Consider the following 24,292-nt stretch of genomic DNA (forward strand, 5'->3'; position numbering starts at 1 on the left):
GTCACATAAAGGGAAGGACAAGAGGAAGTGTGTCGCTTTTTTTCTTTACTGTAATAAACTCCCAGCGACGATTTTCAGACAAACGTTAATTATTTGTCTCATCTTATATAATTGTTTATGTAGATAAACTACAGAATTATACCATATAATGCATTTTTAGGGCGCGTTATATGAGTCTATTTTGGTGCAGTTTACAATGAGATCACGTACTTGATAAATTACGGTAAATATCCCCAAACAACCGGAAGCAATTGTCAACAGATCGTCGTTCTGCAGTAGCAAAGCCAAGATAAGCGACCACGCAATAATAACATCGTTTTGCCATCATGACAGAAATTTTCTCCTCTCTGTATGGTCAGCCTGATTCGCAGGGTCCAGCAGGGTCCTCTGCGCTTGGCTTTGGGTCTGGGAAACCTCAGGTACCCCCGAACATGGGCCCGGTGTGTTTCCCGCATCAGATGGTGGATGAAGGGGGTCCGATCAGAAAACCCGCCGCGATGAACGAGCCCTTCTACCTGCTGCGAGAACTGCCCAGTGAGCGCCTCTTGGTGATTTTAATATTGGGGATACTGCTGATTTTGTCATAGTAATATATAATAAAGTACTGTGTTAGTGTCAGTGTCATTCTAGACTGATTGTATAGCATGCACCCAGGTATTTTAAGAATACCACGGTACAATGTCTAAATAACCATGGTACTTTGCCATGGTAACCATAGTACCATACAATATATGTCTTGTCAAGTCATGTAAGACCCTTACTAAGATTACCCTAGTAACAATAGTTAACAGCATCACTGTTATTAAAAAATATAATAAAATGAAAAGAAAATTACTTATTCATTTGTTATGGTCTTGTTTTTATTAAAAATAATCGTTTTATTTTGTTCTATAGTTTTTAACCAGGGAGCCGGGGCCACTAGAGGCCCTCTGACACAAAACAAGCTTTAAAATAAGATAAACAACAACAAAAAGTTGTTATTTCCCAGAGAGGAAATGTCATGTAATTTAATAAATATGAATAAAATCTTTAAAAAAATCTTTCAATTTTTATCATGAATATGCATTACATATCATTCTGCTAGCTATATATTGGTTACAAAATAGTGGGATCCCTGAAGAACATTTTGCATTTAAAATATTAGGAATTCTAAAATGTAATTTATGTTCATTTTAATTGTTGTTCGGTACTTGCTGTAATCTATAATGACAGCAGATGTACCTAAGGAAACCCATTAGCCTTGGAGTCAAAAAGATGTTACCATGGTAAAATTGTGTGATGGTAGTGGGTTATTTTAGAGTTAATGGAGCTGTTTTGGTCACCTTTATGAACCTGTTAACTCTCATATCTTCTTCACAGTGGAGAATGAGCTGACAGGACACACTAATCTCATCACACACTACAACCTGGAGCACGCTTATAACAAGTTCTGCGGAAAGAAGGTGAAGGAGAAACTCAGCAACTTCCTTCCTGAGCTTCCTGGTGTGTACGCGTACTTCTACCTTTCACTGCCCTTCACTACTCACCCTCCACTTGTTTCTTTGTCGTTTTGAACACAAAAGAAGATATTCTGAGGAATGTTGGTAACCAAACAGTTGACGGTAGCCATTCACTTCCATAATATGAAAACAATTCTATGGAATCTATGGCAACCATCAACTGTTTGGTCATCAGCATTTGTTTTTCTATATTTGGGTGAACTATCCCTTAAAGTAAAAAAAAAAAAAAAAACTGCCTGTATTGAAACTACATAGTTTTTTGATCCTTCTGTATTCCAGGTATGATTGACAGCCCAGGCATTCAGGACAACAGCTCTATGCGATCTCTCATCGAGAAGCCGCCAGTGTGCAACAACTCGTTCAGTCCTCTCACTGGCACGATGCTCACCGGCTTCAGGCTACACACTGGCCCTGTAAGTGTGTGTGAGTGTGTGTGAGAGTGTGTGTGAGTGAGAGAGAGGCTAAAGAAGGATCCCCTTTGCATTTAGGGAGGCAAGTGTAACTGATGCTGCCTCTGCTTTGACTGTACTCGGAGGTTTGTCCATGTCTTTCTTAGTGTTGGTAGCGAATGGTTATGTGGGTCAGACCTTTATTGTGGTTTTGCATGCATGTTTTATGTGACTCTCTCTGTCCTGACAAAGTTACCAGAGCAGTACAGACTGATGCACATTCAACCACCGAAGAAGAAGAACAAACACAAGCATAAACATCATCGGCCTCAGGATCCCTTACCGCCAGGTGATGGTCAAACACAAACACAAAGAAATGAACGTCTGCTTTCTTAAATCTTAACTGTCCATCTCACGTCTTTACCACAGAAACTCCATCAGATTCTGACCATAAGAAGAAGAAGAAAAAGAAGGATGATGACCCGGACAGAAAGAAAAAGAAGAAAGATAAGAAGAAGAAAAAGGTCAATTGGTGTTATTATGGTCTTTATATGACAGTACAGGTTACAATTGGCCGTAATTTATAAGTCTTCTCTACTACTGTTCAAAATCTTTGGGGTCAGTAAACTTTTCCCCAATGTTTTAAAGTGTCTTATGCTCATTAAGGCGGCATTTATTTGATCAAAAATACAATAAAACAGTAATGTTGTGAAATATTATTACAATGTGAAGTACATATTTGAATATATTTTAAAATCTAATACATTCCTGTGATGGCAAAGTTGAATTTTAAACATCACTACTTCAGTCTTTAGTGTCACAGGATCCTTCAGGAATCATTCTAGTATGCTGATTTGCTGCTCAAGAAACATTTCTTATTATTGTCAAAGTTGAAAACAGCTGTGCTGCTTAATATTTTTATGGAAACCATTATTCTCTGATTAATAGAAAGTTCAAAAGAACTGCATTTGTCAGAAATCCAAATATTTAGTAAAATTATAAATGTCTTTACTGTCACTTTTGATTTATTTAATGCATCTTTGGTAAATGAAAGTATTAATTTAATTTAAAATCACACTGACGGTAAAGCTTCTAACAGTTTTTTGATTTGTTCATACATTAATACATTAGTAATTCGTTTTAAATAGTACACCTGATATCTCTGATAAATACAATAAAATGTATACAATGTTATTTCTCCATGTTCAGAATCGCCATAGCCCTGATCACCCAGCCACTGGAGCTCAGCCCAGCAGCAGCAGTCTGAGATAAAAACTGCCTCAATGCCAGAAAAACAAGAGGAAGGAGATGAAGAGAAACACAAGCTGGACAATTGGGCCTTTTCTGGGGCGTCACAGCTTTAATGTTACAGTGACTCAGATGTGTGTGTATATATGTGTGAGAGTGTATCATTATGTAATGTACCAGAACACCTGGTAAACATCGCATCGGTTATATTTGTACGTGTCTAAGTGCCTCTGTGTCTATTTATGAGTATGATGAATAATTTTTCACTCAACTTTTTAAAAATATTTTTTACAAATAAAACAATCAGCTGAGAAATGGGCTGATTTGTGAGAAAATATTTGAATTTATTAGATTTTTTTATTCTTTCAGGCATATTTACAGTCATGAGCACAGTACAAGCACCATTATGTTGAACAATCAGTAGAATCAATGTGACTGATAACACGATTACAGTTCTGTAACATACAGAACAGCACTTTTGACACAAAGAATATAGTGCAAAACTGGCCTCCAATAAAATGAATCATCTGAATTTACCATTTGACATATAAAGCTGCATTTCCATCAAGTGTAGTGAGAGAAGGATGGCAAACAAAAAATCTACTTAAAACCAAAGGTTTAAAATTAAATTGATCCATGTCAAGGTAAAGTGAGCATTACATGAAGCCCTACCTCATTTACCTGAGTCTTGAAGAAAAACATTACATTCCATAAATGGCAAGCATTATTTTTGACTATGCATACTAGTGAATTGGAATATGTCTGTGTCCTGCACATACATAATGAAGATCATAACATGGTAGAATACAAGTTCACAGTCATTTGTGAGCTACTCTCTTGAAAACTCTGGCATGGACTTTCAAGGAGGCTTTTTGATCGAGACATGGAGACTGAAGGTCAAGTTCCCTTTTTATGGTATCTCAGCAAGTTAGATCAAGTTTTGATTAAAGATTATGAACACAAAATGATTGTCTTTGGTATAAAATGCACTGATAAATTGTGCACAACAACACTATGTTTTTATTAAAGTAAATAGAGAAAATTTTGATTCATACTGGAGGTGCTTCACGGGAAGGAAGTTAAGATCATATTTAAGACCTCCCTCTGGTTCTACTACCATTTTAATGGACATCTCAAAGTGTCAATGCAATAACTGCAAATTATATATTGTAGGTCATGGCATAATGTTTTTCTGATTGATAATAAAAGCCTTGAAAATCCATCCTGCCCAGTCACACAGTCAAAGCCACTTTAAATTGCACATTTGCTTGTTTATTAACACTGTTTTATATTTGTCAAGACTCTACAGTGACTGAACATGAAGCCCAATAATTCAGTTTCTGAAGTGCCGTGATATAATAACTCATAAATCAGGTCTATAATTCACATACATCTCAATTCTAAATGTTTTCCGCCTCAGACGTTCCCGTTCGTTTGATATTTTGCTGAATCATTTGTTTGGTTGAGGCTGTTTCTCTCCTGCGCTGACTGGCTCATTGACAGACTATCAAACGCTGCCTTCTCCTTTATAATCTGTCTCTGGTGGTAGAAGAGGTATCCCGGCAGCAGGAATCCAACCAATGAGAACACAAGCAGGCCCAAGTTGATCTGTTGATTCAAAAAGCGTCAGTTTTGGTACTTTGTCCAGAATCTTGATTTAAATACAAATACATGAATTTGAACAACGTTTGTCTCACCCAGTAAGGATCACCGTTCAATGGTCCCACCATCCACATGAAGAGTGGTTGTTGTAGGAGGGCAAACACAGCACTGATCATGGACTGCAAGCCCGTCAGGGTCCCAAAGTGATTGGTTGGGTAGCTAAATTCACAAATAAATTAATCATCTTAATTAATGTCACCTGAATGCCAAGACAACATTTCTCATTTTTATTTAGTTTATGCACTATAATAACTAAAACTAAATTAATTAAAACTAAAAACTAAAACTTAATAAAGACCACAGACATAAAAAACTAATAACTAATATTTAGTAACTAATAACTAATTTTGCCTAGAATTATTACCCTGATCTTCATTCGAGCATATGTGTTTGTATGCTGTGTTCAGGTCATTTTATCCTTAAGCAGAAAATTAAATTTATAGATTTCGATGAGTAAAACTCACACCGCAGCGTAGAGCCCACCACAGCAGGAGTGAATAAACCCTCGAACTGCAGTGTGAAGAACAAATGACACCACCTGAGACAGAGAGAAAAAAAGAGAAATACGCATGTGACCCTGGAGCACAAAACCAGTCATAAGTCGCACAGGCATAGCAATACCCAACAATACATTGTATGGGTCAAAATTATAGATTTTTCTTTTATGACAAAAATCATTAGGATATTAACCCTAAAAGGCGCAATGTATCCTGGGGGATACAAACATTTGAGAAGCTGTGGGGAGAAGCAGTGAAAGTGTAGGTCTTATTTCTTGGTTTCATTTTGAAAGGGTGTTTGTTGTGAATATTTAGATGGGGTATTTTTTCTTTCTACATTCATTTAAACTGCATGGCCGCCTGTAGTGGGAAATCTACTCACCCTCCAATAAAAGTTGATCTAGTTCACATATTTACACGTTGGAGGGGACGTACTGTTTAAAATGAAATACTGTTATTGTAGTCTCTAAATGTTTGTATCTCAGTGGATATGTCACCCTTTTAGGGGTATACATCAAGATATAAATGTACATATATATATATATATATATATATATATACTGTGATTTTGTAGCTTGTTTTAGAAAATCAAACCTTTTTGTAATCTTGACAAAACACATATCGTTGGAAAGGTCTCACAGTCAAGGTTCCATATTTGGTAACTGTTTTGTAATAGAAGTGATAGAACAGATTGTGACAGAAAATGATTGATTTGTGACAGAAAACTGCATCAAAAAATTCAATAGAGTTTGGGTGTAACCCAGAGGTTATTTTTGGTATAGTACCCGAACAAAATCTCACAGGAACCACTATTATTGTGATATCAACATCAAATTTGGAACACAGCTTAGTTAGACATATGGCTTTGATTTCATAGAAATTTTAGAGTTCAACATATTTGATAAAATACATATTTTATATAATATATAATAAAAATAGTATACTACATTATCTTTATAATAAACTTAAACTTCTATAACTTTTTTCTACTTTGGTTTTCACTTCGGCAATAATCTGCTATGTGTCTTCTTTAAAAAGAGACCAACCTTAGGTCTGTATTCAAAAGCGTTCAGGAATTACAACCATGTTGTGACAAGCATTGATAAACAAGTGTTCTGTTTTAAGTGAATTTGTACCCCCAAAGAAGCGACGCATCCTAGGAGATACAAACATTAAAATCAAAAATAAGAGTCAAGTTTTGAAAAAAATCATGAAATTGTATTATTTGACTTCCGATAAGATGGAAAACAGAAATAAATTAGTTTTTAAGTCTCTTTATGGTTTTGCCCTTTTTAGGGTTAAGTAAAGATCATGTTCCATGAAGATATTTTATAAATTTTCTACCGTAAATATATCAAAACATAATTTTTGATTAGTAATATGCATTGCTAAGGACTTCATTTGGACAACTTTAAAGGCGATTTTCTCGATATTTAGATTTTTTTTTTTTTGCACCCTCAGATTGCAGATTTCCAAATAGCTGTATCGCGGCCAAATATAATAAAACATACGTCAATGTAAAGTTTATTTATTCAGATTTCAGATGATGCATAAATCTCAATTTCCAAAAAATGACCCAACAAATAGAAATTGTATAATTTAGAAGTTCATTTAAAAACTGCATTGAGTGCAATTTACATGTTTGGTCCACGGTCACATATAATAATTAATAGTCATCACATTTTTCATGTAGCTTTAAAGAGCTCATGGAAATTAGTTTTGCAGCATAATGTGTGCAGGGTCAAAAGTTTTTTTAATTTAATTTAATATGATTATATACTTGCACTATTTATGAGTGCTAAATTATATATGAATATATAAATGTAATTAATTTGAGTGCAACATTTTTAATAAAATTAAAATAAAATTTAAATTATGAGTGCAAAGTCATATTTGGAAAATTGAATTATTAAAAAAAAATTAATTAAATTAAAAGTATGAGTGCAATTTTATATATAACTAATAAAATTGTAATTAAATATTATTAAATGACTAAATAACATTCTGCAGTATTTCTGAACAAACAAGTACATTTGTGACATTGTGTCTAACCTGTACGGGTAGATTGTCTATGAGAGAGATGATGCCGAAGATGACTAGCAGAGTGTTAGTAAGGATGAAAGCTCTGATGGCGTTGGTGAGTTTCTGGATCTTTCTGTCCCTTTTTGGAGGCCTGGAGGGACTGAAGAAAACAACGCAAGGAAACAGGTAACAATGTAACTGACATGTCAAAGTAATTTAACATTTCACTCCTTCTCTTTTACCACCTTCACCTTTTTTCTCCTTCTGCTGAATTCACCACGTCCTCACACTCCTTCATTCTCCAGTCCATGATGTAGCCAATCAGAGGACAGGAGACCAGGCAGAGCAGCTGAAGAGTGCCAAAGATGGACGAGTAGAGATTCACTAAAACACACACACACACACACACACACGAATGTCTTTGTATTCCGTTCACTATACAATAACTTCCAAGAATAATGTTGCCATATTATCCTGATATTGCACTGTCTGATACATTACATATTAAACACATTAAACCAAATAAACGATCCTAGATTTTTAATTAGAAGTCATTTAACTTCAGAGAGACATTTTGAAACTTTTACCAAATGATGTCAAGGTAAAAAAAAAACGTTTTTGTGAAATGTCTTGCTTGATTGAGCTATCTTCCTTCAAATTGCTCCCAGGTTTGATATTTTATTTTCTAATGTAATATCATTGATACATTAAAGGGACAGTTCACCCAAAAATAAAAGTTCTGTCATTATTTACTGACCGTCCACTTGTTCCAAACCTGAAAGAGTTTCTTTCTTCTGCTGAACACAAAGATGATTTGAAGAATGTTTGCAACCAAATAGTTGACCGTAGCCATCGACTTACATGACGTTTTTTCCCAATGCTATGGAAGTCAATTGTTTGTTTACTGACATTCTTCAAAATATCTACTTTTGTGTTCAACAGAAGAAAGAAACTCATACAAGTGGAGGGTGAGTATTTGAATAATTTTCATTTGTGGGTGAACTGTCCCTTTAAGTGTGTCATAAGTGTTCAAATATCTGTTTGTTACAAAACCAAAATAAAGATACAGTATAATGGTTTGGTGAAAATAATATGACTTTTCTTACCTTTCTCCTCTGCCTCCTTCACCAACTCCTCTGAGGCTAAACAGACGCAAACAGGCAGTGAAAATAATGCAATATAAAGCCAATTTAAACTACTAACCTTACTACCCACTTACAAACACCCACCACTAACACGTGCTTCTGCAAAACTAAACTATAGCGAACGCCTGTAAGCTTGCACTAATTTACCCATCTGTTCTTAAGCAAAATAATGAAAACACTTTCGGAAGAGCAAATCTTTTTCTTTCACATTTTCCAAACTCATTAAAAACAAATGATTGTAATGTTTAGCTGATGCTCACGATTAGGGTCACCATGGGTAACCAGGAACTCCAACATCTTATTCATGGCACCCATGAAAAAAATGACACGGAGTTGGGTCATCGCCATAGTGATGATGCTCCACAGGAAAATAGGTGAGCACACAGAACGATGAAAGGGAGGGGATCCTGCTGTCCAAAAAAATTGATAACATAAGATTATTTAATGATCAAAGTCATAAATCTTTGGTGTTTTCATAGACAGTGTGTTTGTGAGACTTGCCCTGGCTCTGAGCAGCTGTTCCATCGCTGGGTGCTTCATCAGTGGAAGGCCGTTGTTTGGTCACCTCTTGCTCTTTAGGAGTCTCCTGAGAGAAAGAACTTTCTTCAGTCATCTTTTGGTCCACTACTTCACTTCTCAACTTCACCATTGTACTGTGAAATCAAGAGTAACAGAAATGCATGTACAGTTTTACAATAATAGCCACAATTGTTTGTGAATGTATATTGTGAATGCTGTATAACTGAATTGTTATATTCTTCTGATGCTGCTGTTCAAAGGTTTGGGGTGAATGTTATTAAAGTCTCTTACCAAAGCTGCATTTATTTGATCAGAAATACAATAAACATTAATATTATAAACATTTATGGGACTTCAGACTAACTGTTTTCTATTTTAATATATTGTAAAATATAATTTATTCCTGTGATGGCAAAGCATCATTACTCCAGTCTTCAGTGTCACATGATCCTTCAGAAATCCTTAAGGATTTTAGATGAATAGAAAGTTCAAAAGAACAGCTTTTGAAATAGAAATCTTTTGTAATATTATGTATTAGTCTTCACTGTCACTTTTGATCAATTCAATGCATCCTTGCTAAATAAAAGTATTAGATTCTTTAAAAAAAAAAAAAAAAGTACTGATTCCAAACTTTTGAATGCTAGTTTAGAAACACGTGTAAATGTAAATAATAATAATCACATAAGGTGTGATGTTTAGGTATATAGTGTATGTATTTGGCATGTACTGACGTGTATCTGATGTCCTCGGGGCCAGGAAAAGATTCTCCAGGCCAGTTAATAAAGCAGTTGAGGAAGACAAGGCAGGCAAACCCTGCCCATAACCAGAATATAAAAGAAAAAGAGACGCCCACATCATAGATCAGCTAGAGGACAAGACAGACAGAGGATGTTCATGTTCATAAACTACTGCAAGACAAACGTATTTGTGCATAATGTCCAAATACAAATAAGTTGTCTGATCTTGTTAGTAATTAAACAATCTCTACCTTGACTCCTGGAAAGGTGACAGCAGAGGAGGCGTACGAGCCAATCATGAGCGAAAGAATCGTAGACCGCACATTTCCAAACATATTTGGCAACTGAGAAAATCAAACATGAAGAAAAGAATCATAAATGAGCATACTAATGTATATATTCAAACTGTAACATTTGTCTATTGCCACTAGAGCATTATGAGCTTGAAGTTTGAAATAGCCTTCAGCCACACAACATGTGAAGACAGCTCCTAACGCAGCAATGTTATAGTCTGTAGAGTTTCACTATATATGTGGGTGTTTGCTACTGCTTATACTTAAAAAGTCTTTTACTTTTTAGCATAATTGCTTTTACTATGTATGTAGTACTTTAAATAAATTATATGCAAAAACAAATAAAAATATCAATTTTTATATATAAATATATACATAAATTACATATACATTATATATATATATATAAATTTTTTATATTATTTACTTAGTCATTAATTACTATTAATATACATACATGCATACATACACAGAGCTGTTGTGCCAACAATGCTCTATCACTCCAAGCAGATAAACACACACTCAAACATAGATGTCCCTATTCAGACTGACACAAACACAAACAGTTCATTGCCAGCTCTTAAATATAACCCTACTATTTTAGCATATAAATAGGTTGCTGAAATGAAATACTTTCAGGAAGCTGACATGTGATTCAGTTTAACATGCCATACTCTATCTAAAACTATTTAAACAGTAGTTTGCTAGTTTGTTTATATTATACACGCAGTTCATATACAGTATATGCAGAGCAGAGCTCATATAAAAACATGATTCAGGTTTTTATCGAAGTTCAACTTAGGACATGTGTGTGTGTGTGGGCCAGTATGCAACTATTAAATTTGACAATCTGGATAGTAAACACACAAAGATTATAGAAACAAGAGGACAGAAAGAAGAGGGTGGAAAAGTTCAGTGCAGTTGATAAACTAAAAAGGGGACATTGTGGCAATGTTTGCATGTCTTTAAGAGAAAATGATCTAACTGGCAAATAATGTATCAAATCTAGAAGTCAAGCACCAAACAACCAAGAAACAAACCGTTTCTGCTTTAACGTCCTCGTTTTATCATCCAGTCAAATCCAGGTTAATAAATTCCATACACATTTTCCTTGTTGAATATGTTCTATGCTGGATTATGGTAAAGTTGTCACTTTAATAGTAACATTTTAAGTAAAATGGGTTGTGAACTTTGGGAAGACACAAATACCCACATACATAAATGAAGTGAATTGCAAAAAATAATCCAGATATGAATTCATCATAGTAATACATTTATGGTACATTTTAGGCTGTGTAAAACTAAGGGGCACACGTGAAGGAAAGCAAGGACAGTGCTTGTAATGTTGGGAGACGGTGGGCTTGGTGGAGTAGAGGGCGTGAAGACAGATCTGTGCTGTGATTGGCTGAAATCAGCATGCCAAACTGTAGAGTGAGGAGATGGAAAACATGTGCAGAACTGAAAAGATCAGCAACAGACAAGAGCAGGAGCATTAACTCTCATCTTATATGCACAACAAGAAATGCAACAATCATGTGTTTTGATATTATGTAATGAGGAGCAGTATTCAAATGTTTATTAGCAATTATGCAAGATAAGTGTAGCCAAAAGGCATAATACTTACATTATACCTTACACATATCCACAGACATGCATACAGAAATGACCCTAACCTCTTTCAGATGCACACACATATACTTACCATGTATGCATACTAACTTTTTTAAAGTCACTTAAAAAATGCTCACTAAGTCTGCATTTACTTGATCAAACACAATAAAACAGTAATGTTGTAAAATATATTATGTTGTAAAACATATAATTTTAAATCACTGTTTTCTATTTTAATATATTTTCAAATGTAATTTCTTCCAGTCATGGAAAAAGCTGAATTTTCAGTGTTCAAGGTTGAACAGTTTATGCAGCTTAATAGTTTTGTGAAAATCTATAGTCTTTTTTGTTTGTTTTGTTTTCCAGGATTTTTTGCTGAATAGAAAATTCTAAAGAACAGTATTTATTTGAAATGCATCCTTGCTGAATAAAAGTATTATTATTACACACACACACACACACACACACACACACACACACATATATATATATATATATATTTCTTTTTTTTTTTTTTTTTTATTAACTCCTAACTTTTAAGTAGTAGTGTATTGCAGTTTTCATAAAAAATTATGGCAACATTATTTCAACATTCATAATAATAAGAAATGTTTCTTGAACAGCAAATCAGTATATTATAATGATTTCTGAAGGATCATGTGACACTGAAGACTGAAGTAATGATGCTGAAAATACAGCTTTGCCATTGCAGGAATAAAATGTATTTTAAAATATATTCAAATGGAAAACCTTTATTTTAAACTGTAGTAATATATTTTTCTAAAATCAATTTAAAAAAACAACATTTTGAATGGTAGTGTGTATATACACACACACACACACATTTAAACACCAATAGAGAGTTAAATGTCAACATGACCACCACCCACTGACAAAATAATTAAAGTGAACCCAAATACATTAAAACTTCAATAGGACCTCAGAATATAGAACAGGTCAAATGGCAACTTTGCAACTGTGTCTTACTGTTAGTGAAGTGAAGGTTAGACAGATTCCTCCAAACCCATTCATGGACACAGCAATAAATATGATAGAAGATAACACTGTGAGTGAAAAGAAGAAACAATGCCTTCATTATAAAACATTACATTTATAAATGAACTAATTACTGGCCTGTAGAATTATTTAGCTGTGTGTGTGTGTGTGTGTGTGTGTGTGTGTGTGTGTGTGTGTGTGTGTGTGTGTATGTATATATAATTTAATTTATACTTCTACAGTACATGCTGTATATATACAGTGATTTGGTTCTGACTGTGGAACACCTGAAACCATTAAATGTGGCTTAGTACTGACCTTTTGGATCATAAGATGCTACTGCAATCAAAGCCATGGATAATGCAAAACACGAACTACAAGAGTCATAAAAACAGAGGGTTGGTGGGAGTGACCAAGATGTGGGTTGCAGGGCATGAGTGAGTAGTGTTGAAAGTAGGCTTTAATGCTGACCTTCTAAGCTTTGTCAAGCCAACATTCTACATTAGTTTTGAGGAACTTTGCTTTTCTAGATTTAAACCAATAACTGTATGTCTCTCACCTGCCAAACAATCTGATTGGACGTGGTCCAAACTTGTCCATCAGGACACCTAGCGGCAGAGTGGCTGCGCTGATGATGAATGAGCCAATCGTAAAGCCCAGATTCAGAATCTCCTCCTGCTCAATACAGCTCAGCCAAACCGTCTGTTCCGTCAAACTCACATTAGCCTGAGTCTCTGTGACATTCTCTAGTATCATAGGAAGAATTAGATACTTTAAACCTCTGCATGTCGCTGTTTTATAAAACTGCTCATGAATAAGCCTGTCAGTGTGAATGTCTTCCAATCATGTACCTGTACACAGGTGAGAGTAGAAGCCCTCATTCTTCAGCATGATAAGAAGAGAGCCCCAACCCAACAATACAGCAGAGAAGAACAGGTTTTCTATGATTGATGTGACAGCCATCCACCAGCGCCTCCTGTAGGCCTGCGACAGCGGCGGAGCCATTGCACTGGAGAATGAAAGAAACCACAAGAAAGGTTCAATTCTACATTAATGTCAATACAACAATTCAGTATTGTACAATCAGAATGGGGTTTCTTAAATCATAACTGCAAAATGATTTCAGAAGAGGCAGAGGCAGGGACATCTGTCTTTGTTTGATTTGGTAAAGTTAATGAAACACAAAACATTTGATCACTTAATTACATATAAATGCAAACATAAAATATAAAATGGAAGTGAAATTTTGACACTTTTCTTCATGTCTTGGAGAAAAGTGATCTACGCTTTCAGGCCCTGCTTGCCTAAATTTATACACAACACATTCATAAAAAACTGCCTGCATCTGAGACTCATTCATGCATGAATGTGTACTGAAGACCACAAATGTTAATGTAAGAATTTATAAACAGACACGTTTCACACCATGAACTTGCACTCATTCAGGACACCAAGGTTTATTCATCAATTGGAGTGAGAACAGCCAAAATTAGAAGAATTCAGGGGGGTAAAGAGTGAAACAGGACTGTTACAAATTTATGTCAGGACTTGTCCTCTTCGTTCAGAACGTTCTTGAACAGCATGTCTACAGTATGTAGCAAAATGAAATGGGAGACTGTGAATTTGGACGGAGTGCAGATGATTGCTCAAGTATCTTGTCTAGTTTACATGTGATTTATATCTGTTTATGGTTTGAACGCAGCTTTTAACATCATCTGGAGGGGAGCATATGTTGCTCTAAAACCTTTACATACCTTTCAGCATTCATAGTGCCTTCCAAAACATGCAAGCTGTCCATACCGAATGCACTTATGCTCCCCCATACATCAGGCTTTTGAACTGAACGCTGATAACGCGCTGGAAGGTCTCCCTCCTCTTTAGCCCGGAGGACACGCGATCAGTGATTTCCAACAAGAATGTCAAATTTGGACTCGTCTGACCATAGAACACTTTTTTTGCATGATAGAGCTTTAGTTGGCATCTGTAGATGGCACGGAGGATTGTGTTTACCGACAGTGGTTTCTGGAAGTATTCCTGGGCCCATTTAGTAATGTCAATGACAGAATCATGCCAATGAGTGATGCAGTGTCGTCTGAGGGCTCGAAGACCATGAGCATCCAACAAAGGTCTTCGGCCTTGTACCTTACGCACAGAGATTTCTCCAGTTTCTCTGAATCTTTTAATGATGTTATGCTCTGTAGATGATAAGATTTGCAAAGCCTTTGTAATTTGACGTTGAGGGACATTGTTTTTAAAGTATTGCACAATCTTTTTACGCACTTTTTCACAGATTGGAAAGACTCTGCCCATCGTTACTTCTGAGAGACTCTGCCTCTCTAAGACATCCCTTTTATAGCTAATCATGTTACAGACCTGATGTCAATCAACTTAATTAATTGCTAGATGTTCTCCCAGCTGAATCTTTACAAAATTTCTTGCTTTTTCAGTCCTTTATTGTCCCCGTGCCAACTTTTTTGAGACCTATAGCAGGCATCAAATTTGTTTCTAGGCGAAGTGCTGATGAGAAGCACAACGTCTGTATTTTTTGTTGTTATTTGGGTCTCCATTTTTCCACACTGTAATAAGTGTTTAGCAGATTACTATGGAAGCCAGCTTCCACCACTGAACCAAATAAATAAATAAATTGTGTTTTTTCCCCCCTCACAATTCTGACCTTTTCCCTCGCAACTCTGACTTTTTCCCTCGCAATTCTGACTTTTATTCTCAGAAGTCTGATAGGCTATATAAACTTGCAATTTTTATCTTAGAATTGAGAGTTTATATATCGCAGTTCTGACTTTATAAGATGCCATTACGAGTTATTAAGTCAGAATTGTGAGATATAAACTCGCAATTCTGAGAACATATCAGTCTTTTTCCCCCTCAAAATTGGACTCTATATCTCGCAATTGTTTATATCTCACAATTCTGAAAAAGACAAAATTGCGAAGTCAGAAAAAAGTCAGAATTGTGAGATGTAGCCTAACCTCACAATTGCGAGGAAAAAAAGTCAGAATTGTGAGATGAAAAGTCGCAATTACTTTTCGCAAAAACTTTTTTTTTTTTTTTTCAGTGGCGGAAATGGGCTTCCATAGATTTCCCATGCTTCCTCTGGGATTTCTAAAACGTTTTTGTACAGGACAGCAAGAAACTTAGTGAAACTTGGCAATATGTTGACATGGTTTAATGTTCAAAAAACACATTATTTTTTAAATACTGTACATTATTGCAATTCCTCTATGCCCCGCCTTTCTCAAATGTGTCGTTTTCTACAAATCCCCTCCTTCCAACTAGTCCACAAGATATCCACATGATTTGGTTGGTGTCTTGTGAAGTGAAAAGCTGCATTTTATTTTTTTTAAAGAAACTAATTAATCAGGATGTTTTTAACTTCCTGCTCTGATTGCCCAACTGACCAAGTGCATTGTGATTGGCCGAACACCACAAGCAAGTGTCGGAAATGTAACGCCCCTTTCCATAACCAAGAGCCTCAGCTTTCAAAGTAAATATAAAGACAGTTAATAATGTCCTTAGTTTTACCATCAGTTCAAGCCCGAAAGGGGAACAGGGTCACATGACAGAGTGATGATGCTCGTATATACTTGCAGTACACAAACCGAGATTAAGAAATCTGACTCCATTGTGATGTGACCCTGTCTCTCTCTCTCTCTCTCTCTCTCTCTCTCTCACACACACACACACACACACACACGACGTGTTATGCGCAAAACTCCGCATTTGAACAGTCAATAGCAAATGCGTTGCTGTTCTGTTGTAAGTAATTTTAATGATTCCTAAATGCATCTACGGAAGGCCAAACAAAGTGTTTTTGCTTTTGCATAGAAACACAGAGCGTCTCCCTGACATGGCTGCATCAACGCTACTGAAACCACGCCTTCTTTCTTTGCGTGAACATTTGGGCGGCATTACGCAAATATTTCCACATCGTGACATAGACATGTGGTCAAGGCCGGACTTACCATTGGGCTTGAGTGGGCTCGAGCCCATGGGCCCCGCCCAATAGGGGGCCCCGCCCGCTTCCGTTAATTTGATTTGTTTATTTTTCAATTAAGGTTCGTTTATTGGTCTGGCATTGGTGATAACGATGCGTTGGCTTTACGCTGATTGGTTATTGGTGATAACGAAGCGTTGGCTTTACACTGTTGTACCTAGCGGCCGCATTAATCAGTATAATGGCGGACAAGCGGTATCGGAGCGGCGCGCTTAAAAGAAAACTAAAAAATGAAAGACAGCGACGTGAAAAGGAAGCACTCAGTAAACTGAAAACGATTACTGGATTTTTCACACCTGTGACACCACAGCCTGATGTACCTGTGGTAGCTGAGAGATGTGGGTGAGTCTGCAACACCTGAGGCTCACTTGTCAGGACGAGAAAAATTCTCATCTGGTGTGTTTTTATGGAGCGATTTTTGTGCCAATATTCATCAAACAAATCCAGTGTTTTGCAAATAAACACAATCTGCTTTGCAAAGAAAAACTCGACTTTCAAACAAACGCAAAGTGATTTTCAAATACAAAACTCTTTGAGAGAAAATGCAGAGGTATGGACAAATATATGTATTGTGTGTTACAACTGTGAGACTCATTTGCCTTTTTATGAGGAAACTTGGCTTGATTTTCTCACAAATGCGACAGGCTGATTTTCTCACACGAGTGCAATTGTGCAACTTTCTTTTCCAAAACAGCAGATGGCGCTGTTGGTCAATTTACGCTAGTCTCCCGAGACCTGAAACACCTCTTTACCTTTTCAGACCAATATGAGTGGGGAACAGGTGAGTTTCTGTCTTACTAGATCTATAATTAACCATTTAGATGTTTTCACAAAGTGACCCTACTACAGAGTCAGTGAAATTCACAACAAGTCTGTAAAGTTGTTAACATGATTGATTAGTTCAAAAATCAGAGGTGACCTGGATAAACATTTAACTAGACAGGCTTTCCCTATAAAAACTGATCCATTCTCCGTACCTCTTATCCTTTGTTGGATCGCGGGATATAGAATATACACATATACAGGTCCTTTTCAAAAAATTAGCATATTGTGATAAAGTTCATTATTTTCTGTAATGTACTGATAAACATTAGACTTTCATATATTTTAGATTCATTACAACACAACTGAAGTAGTTCAAGCCTTTTATTGTTTTAATATTGATGATTTTGGCATACAGCTCATGAAAACCCAAAATTCCTATCTCAAAAAATTAGCATATTTCATCCGACCAATAAAAGAAAAGTGTTTTTAATACAAAAAAAGTCAACCTTCAAATAATTATGTTCAGTTATGCACTCAATACTTGGTCGGGAATCCTTTTGCAGAAATGACTGCTTCAATGCGGCGTGGCATGGAGGCAATCAGCCTGTGGCACTGCTGAGGTGTTATGGAGGCCCAGGATGCTTCGATAGTGGCCTTAAACTCATCCAGAGTGTCGGGTCTTGCGTCTCTCAACTTTCTCTTCACAATATCCCACAGATTCTCTATGGGGTTCAGGTCAGGAGAGTTGGCAGGCCAATTGAGCACAGTAATACCATGGTCAGTAAACCATTTACCAGTGGTTTTGGCACTGTGAGCAGGTGCCAGGTCGTGCTGAAAAATGAAATCTTCATCTCCATAAAGCTTTTCAGCAGATGGAAGCATGAAGTGCTCCAAAATCTCCTGATAGCTAGCTGCATTGACCCTGCCCTTGATAAAACACAGTGGACCAACACCAGCAGCTGACATGGCACCCCAGACCATCACTGACTGTGGGTACTTGACACTGGACTTCAGGCATTTTGGCATTTCCCTCTCCCCAGTCTTCCTCCAGACTCTGGCACCTTGATTTCCGAATGACATGCAAAATTTGCTTTCATCCGAAAAAAGTACTTTGGACCACTGAGCAACAGTCCAGTGCTGCTTCTCTGTAGCCCAGGTCAGGCGCTTCTGCCGCTGTTTCTGGTTCAAAAGTGGCTTGACCTGGGGAATGCGGCACCTGTAGCCCATTTCCTGCACACGCCTGTACACGGTGGCTCTGGATGTTTCTACTCCAGACTCAGTCCACTGCTTCCGCAGGTCCCCCAAGGTCTGGAATCGGTCCTTCTCCACAATCTTCCTCAGGGTCCGGTCACCTCTTCTTGTTGTGCTGCGTTTTCTGCCACACTTTTTCCTTCCCACAGACTTCCCACTGAGGTGCCTTGATACAGCACTCTGGGAACAGCCTATTCGTTCAGAAATTTCTTTCTGTGTCTTACCCTCTTGCTTGAGGGTGTCAATGATGGCCTTCTGGACAGCAGTCAGGTCGGCAGTCTTACCCATGATTGCGGTTTTGAGTAATGAACCAGGCTGGGAGTTTTTAAAAGCCTCAGGAATCTTTTGCAGGTGTTTAGAGTTAATTAGTTGATTCAGATGATTAGGTTAATAGCTCGTTTAGAGAACCTTTTCATGATATGCTAATTTTTTGAGATAGGAATTTTGGGTTTTCATGAGCTGTATGCCAAAATCATCAATATTAAAACAATAAAAGGCTTGAACTACTTCAGTTGTGTTGTAATGAATCTAAAATATATGAAAGTCTAATGTTTATCAGTACATTACAGAAAATAATGAACTTTATCACAATATGCTAATTTTTTGAAAAGGACCTGTATATTGATACAATTGTTCAACATTCAAAACAATGCAGGGGTATAACAATATATCGTGTCACAATATATTGTAATACTAAAATGCAAATGTATAGTGGATAGAGACAATATTGTGTACCAAAAATGAAAGCATTTTGAATTTTATTTTTACGTTAGGTCAAGTAAGATTTATTGTCTTTCTTCTACTGTATATATGTTGAAACATAGCCTACAGTGGAGAGAAATGCTGTAGGATACCTCTGCAGTAAAAGTTTAAACAAGTATAAAACTACACATAGACCACCTACTGAAAGGAGTAGACTAATCTAATTATACAAATAGACTACTATAATCAAACTAGTTTAAGTTCAGGTGAGCTTTATTGTGATTCAGCTATGTAAATGTACCAAAATATAATCTAAACATTAATATCCCTTATGAAAATTAGCCATGGCTTTACTAAATAAATACCATGGTATTTGTAGTAAAGCTGCCTATATTGAAATGGTAACCTGCAAAAAAAACATGGTTACCACACTTTTACAATAGTAAAAACAACTTTAATTTTCATAAGAGATATCATAGTTTATCATATTTATCTTTATATATAGTATAGTAATATACATGCCTTGTACAACATTTAAAACTAAAAGTGGCCTGTAAGGAGATATTTCATATTTCAACCAATATACCAGCAGATTTTAGTCTGACAATAGCCTGTTTGGAAAAATTCAACTAAAATCATGTAGCTTTTTATATATGGCCGAGCAACATTTTAACTCATGAATTTAAGAATAAAAGGCTACGGTCAGGAATTATATTAGTGCCTCTTTAAAATGCAAACGTTGGTCATCTGAGTCACTCCTAGAAGAGTCCTCGCTGTCCAGAGTGTGTCTTCATCCATGTAGCACGCTGTTTATTAAACCACTGTTTATTAAAATGATGAATTTAGTATTATATCAGCGTGATCCTATCACTTGATCCTTCTCCCCAATTGACAGGACAAGAGTGACACCAGAAGATAAATATTTATAATTTTGCTTAGCTAAAAAATACGTAATTATTTTAGACAAATGAGTTGCATCATTTAAAAAAAACTGTTTTAGATATTGCACTAAATGTGATTTTGTTTTCATTTTTTTATTAATAATTAATGACCTCTTGGGTGATATTACTATATCTGATACTAAATTAAATTGTCTAAGCTTTCATTTTTGGTACACCATATTGTTGCTATCTATTATACATTTGCATCGTTTTGAATGTTGTACAATTGTATCAATATATATGTGTATATTCTATATCCCGCGATCCAACAAAGGATAAGAGGTACGGAGAATGGATCAGTTTTTATAGGGAAAGCCTGCCTAGTTAAATGTTTATCCAGGTCACCTCTGATTTTTGAACTAATCAATCATGTTAACAACTTTACAGACTTGTTGTGAATTTCACTGACTCTGTAGTAGGGTCACTTTGTGAAAACATCTAAATGGTTAATTATAGATCTAGTAAGACAGAAACTCACCTGTTCCCCACTCATATTGGTCTGAAAAGGTAAAGAGGTGTTTCAGGTCTCAGGAGACTAGCGTAAATTGACCAACAGCGCCATCTGCTGTTTTGGAAAAGAAAGTTGCACAATTGCACTCGTGTGAGAAAATCAGCCCGTCGCATTTGTGAGAAAATCAAGCCAAGTTTCCTCATAAAAAGGCAAATGAGTCTCACAGTTGTAACACACAATACATATATTTGTCCATACCTCTGCATTTTCTCTCAAAGACTTTTGTATTTGAAAATCACTTTGCGTTTGTTTGAAAGTCGAGTTTTTCTTTGCAAAGCAGATTGTGTTTATTTGCAAAACACTGGATTTGTTTGAATATTGGCACAAAAATCGCTCCATAAGTAGGGGCCCGAAAATGACTCAAGCCCAGGGGCCCCCACGATGCTAAGTCCTGCCCTGCATGTGGTGGTGTGTTTGAATGAACTGTTTTAGGGTGGCGTGGCAGAGTCTTAACTTTTATAAAGAATATCTCTGGTTTTGAGACTTTAGTCTTTGAAACTTCAGGGATCTTATCTATGTATTCACGAACAGCTTGTAACACTCCAAAGAGAAAGGAAAACTTGAAATCGCATCATATGACCCCTTTAAGATTTTAAAATTATTTTTAATTTTTTTAAATTAAGAATTTATTAATTGTGCAAAGACTTAGGCTACCAAGTAAATGGTGCTTCCACTCAAGACAGATTAGCTGTTTCAAAAGGTCAAACGCCTCCACACACACACACACACACACACACACACAGCTGTTTCCTTCACACTGACTGCAGCTGCTACCGCGTGCTCAGCAGCTCACTGTAAGTGCCGCGTGCGCACTTCAGTTTCCTAAAGGAAAAAACACACCGCCCTCACATGAGACCATTGATAATTGCCTATCAGTTCTAAGGGAATTTAATGAATAGTACAGAAAGTAATATTCATTATTGCATTGGACTGTGTAATCTGACACGTGTTTGTAAATGAATGTCATCATGCTCTAAAACGCACGCCCCAAAGATACTCTGATTATAAAAATATAATTTCAGATATACAATTTGACATTTAAAAAGCTAGCGCAGTCAGCTTTTACTTCATTTACAAATTAAGCTTCTTTATGCCACAAAAGTACAGTCGTTTTAGAAAATTAAGTCATTAAGAGAAAAAAAACTGTTGTCAGGTAACATTATGAGGTAACATTTACAAATCTTAATAAACAGATTTTAAAAAATAACATAACATTTATTTATCAACTTGGATCTTTAAACAAGTTTCCAAAATCTTGGAAACATGAAGAGCGTAAACTTACCACTGTCTTATGTACTGTTATTTATAGCAATGGCATGTGTCTGGTTTCCCTCAGTGTTACTTATCCTCTCCAGTGCATAAGTGGTGCTATAATTTAGCGTTTTTCTGTTCGTGCACTCCAGGTTGTACTTACACGTTTGTAGAAACTAAAAAGGATATGTCAAGTTTTGTATGCTCTTTCTCTCTCCCTGCTCGTTTTGTCTATAAATGGCTCTCGGCATTGACCCTCCTCCCCACCTTTCCAAACCAAACTATGGATGTTTCCCAAAGAGCACACGCGACTGGATTGTCAGTGCAGAATAAGCCTGTAAGATCATTCACAGTGTCAGCGGTGCCCTCATGTGGTCATAATCGAAGAAATTTACCTTACGTGACTGCAGAGAGGGTTTTGTCTCTCCCAGATGAGCAGGGGCGGACTGGGACAAAAATTCAGCCCTGGCACTGTAGCCACACCGGCCCACATTACCACACCCACACTGCCCCACCCACGGACACACACATTCACTACTTACATTTGAGTACAGATGGTACTCAATAATTTAAGCAGTACCGTAACAGATATTTAAACATTTAATGTATGTGTCTGGCAAACAATACTTACTACATTTTAAAGAGTACATGTTTATAACAAATTTACACAGAGTAAAAACATAAGAAAAAGAATCTGAGGATGTTGTAGTGTCTGTGTGATGCATGTTTATGCCATTTGTCTGCTGTTACTGTCATTCTCTACAGTATGTTGTTCTTTATTGTCACTGTCTGTCTGTTGGGTTTTTCCTACCTACCACACTCCTCCTCCCTGTCTCTGCTAGGCCTACCGTAGCATCCTTCCTCATAGCACTGGTATTGGAAGACCAGGGTCTCTGGCTGTACTGATTCCAGCAACATCCTAGTTAATGAACACAGTATAGGATGTAAACATTACAGCAAAACATTTTCTCACTAACTGCAGCAGTAAATCCGGTAACACTTTCTATGACGCCCATATTTATAATACATTATAAAGGTATTCTTAAGGCATTATAATAAATGCATAATGCATTATAAATAACTTTATAATTTGTATATTTTTAATTTTGCATAATGCTGTATAAATAACATGAATATTCATAAGAACAGTTTTAATGTATTATAATAGTTACTTATTTGTGGTTATAGCTTTTAAGAGTATGATTATTTATAACACACAATGAACACAATCCATCCGCTTAAGTTACAATGTATTATCTTTCTCATAGTTATAATGTATTATAAGTCTCATATCTTGCCACGTTACTTATGTTACTTTACTTAACGCAGACAAAGACCACTTATAACAGCTGTCTAAAGGCACCCTTTAGACAGCTGTTGATAAGTACAGGTTCCTCCTATCCAAAGAGTTAAATAATAGTTCATTTAGAGCCACATTTTTAAGAAACTGTCAGCATCAGTATCAGGGTGTGTCTCTCTCATTACTGTCTTCCTACCTCCATGACACTTGACTCTGCTGCAGCAGCTGAGCTGTCTGCACTGGGTCCAGAAACATTCTAGTTTTGAATAGATGAACACAAATCGGACAAGGGTGAACATAAGTAAGCCAATGGCTTATAATACCTCATCTAACTATTGCATATGAGTGCCTGTAATAGATGCCTATAGTTCCACCCTACCTAAGGATTAATTGCATACTGTAAATTTATGTACTGTATGCAGGGATTGAAATTAACTTTTTCACTCACCAACCAATTTGGCTACTAAATTTTGAAGTTTTTGAGGACCCATTGGGGTCATAACTTCTACTAGCCAAAAAAAAAAAATCCAACAGAAATAAACCAACAGCCTGAGGCTGTCTACACTGGAAGTGACAAAGCGACCGTTGCAAATCACTTTGCGTCAGTACTAGGGATGTGCAATACTAACAAAAAAATATTCTATATATTCTTTTGGGGAAGTCGTGGCCTAATGGTTAGAGAATCGGACTCGTAATCGAAAGGTTGCGAGTTCGAGTCCCCGGCCGGCAGGAATTGTAGGTGGGGGTACACCCTCAATACCACGATTGAGGTGCCCTTGAGCAAGGCACCGAACCCCCAACTGCTCCCCGGGCGCCGCAGCATGGCTGCCCACTGCTCCGGGTGTGTGTTCACGGTGTGTGTGTGTGTGTGTGTGTGTGTGTGTGTGTGCATTTGTTCACTACTCACTGCTGTGTGTGTGTGTGTGCACTTGGATGGGTTA

At 36.5% G+C, this 24,292-nt stretch overlaps 2 protein-coding genes across 4 annotated transcripts; one reads left to right on the top strand and one right to left on the bottom strand.

Moving 5' to 3' along the window:
- On the top strand, positions 1-3,467 carry LOC306872047 (mediator of RNA polymerase II transcription subunit 19-B-like). 2 transcript variants are annotated; one of them, XM_079420388.1, is made up of 7 exons: positions 4-223; positions 360-534; positions 1,360-1,482; positions 1,779-1,912; positions 2,141-2,237; positions 2,318-2,412; positions 3,098-3,467. In XM_079420388.1, exons 2-7 carry the CDS (start codon positions 432-434, stop codon positions 3,158-3,160), a joined length of 615 nt encoding a protein of 204 aa, XP_079276514.1. In that variant the 5' UTR covers positions 4-223; positions 360-431; the 3' UTR covers positions 3,161-3,467. The 2 variants fall into 2 exon arrangements, with proteins under 2 accessions (XP_079276513.1, XP_079276514.1); XM_079420387.1 differs by having other exon boundaries at positions 1-534.
- slc43a1b (solute carrier family 43 member 1b) lies at positions 3,458-22,334 on the bottom strand. Of its 2 annotated transcripts, none has more exons than XM_079420363.1 (15): positions 22,083-22,334; positions 13,470-13,627; positions 13,178-13,364; positions 12,937-12,992; positions 12,610-12,686; positions 9,970-10,062; positions 9,713-9,846; positions 8,964-9,115; positions 8,723-8,869; positions 8,424-8,459; positions 7,569-7,701; positions 7,348-7,477; positions 5,263-5,336; positions 4,834-4,957; positions 3,458-4,744 (listed from the first exon to the last, which is right to left on the bottom strand). In XM_079420363.1, exons 2-15 carry the CDS (start codon positions 13,621-13,623, stop codon positions 4,553-4,555), a joined length of 1,689 nt encoding a protein of 562 aa, XP_079276489.1. In that variant the 5' UTR covers positions 13,624-13,627; positions 22,083-22,334; the 3' UTR covers positions 3,458-4,552. The 2 variants fall into 2 exon arrangements, with proteins under 2 accessions (XP_079276489.1, XP_079276490.1); XM_079420364.1 differs by having other exon boundaries at positions 22,215-22,255.
- Between the last annotated feature and the right edge of the window lie 1,958 nt (positions 22,335-24,292).

Source organism: Barbus barbus (genome assembly GCF_936440315.1).
Source record: "Barbus barbus genome assembly, chromosome: 7".
NCBI lineage: Eukaryota > Metazoa > Chordata > Actinopteri > Cypriniformes > Cyprinidae > Barbus > Barbus barbus.

Excerpts from the sequence above, each read along its gene's own strand:
- LOC306872047 (XM_079420387.1), top strand. The coding sequence starts at position 327 with ATGACAGAAATTTTCTCCTCTCTGTATGGTCAGCCTGATTCGCAGGGT. Across the intron at positions 2,238-2,317 it reads TCAGGATCCCTTACCGCCAG|AAACTCCATCAGATTCTGAC; the intron begins GTGATGGTCAAA and ends TCTTTACCACAG. Across the intron at positions 2,413-3,097 it reads AAGATAAGAAGAAGAAAAAG|AATCGCCATAGCCCTGATCA; the intron begins GTCAATTGGTGT and ends CTCCATGTTCAG.
- slc43a1b (XM_079420363.1), bottom strand. The coding sequence starts at position 13,623 with ATGGCTCCGCCGCTGTCGCAGGCCTACAGGAGGCGCTGGTGGATGGCT. Across the intron at positions 4,958-5,262 it reads GGTGGGCTCTACGCTGCGGT|CTACCCAACCAATCACTTTG; the intron begins GTGAGTTTTACT and ends TTGTGAATTTAG. Across the intron at positions 4,745-4,833 it reads TGAACGGTGATCCTTACTGG|ATCAACTTGGGCCTGCTTGT; the intron begins GTGAGACAAACG and ends TTGAATCAACAG.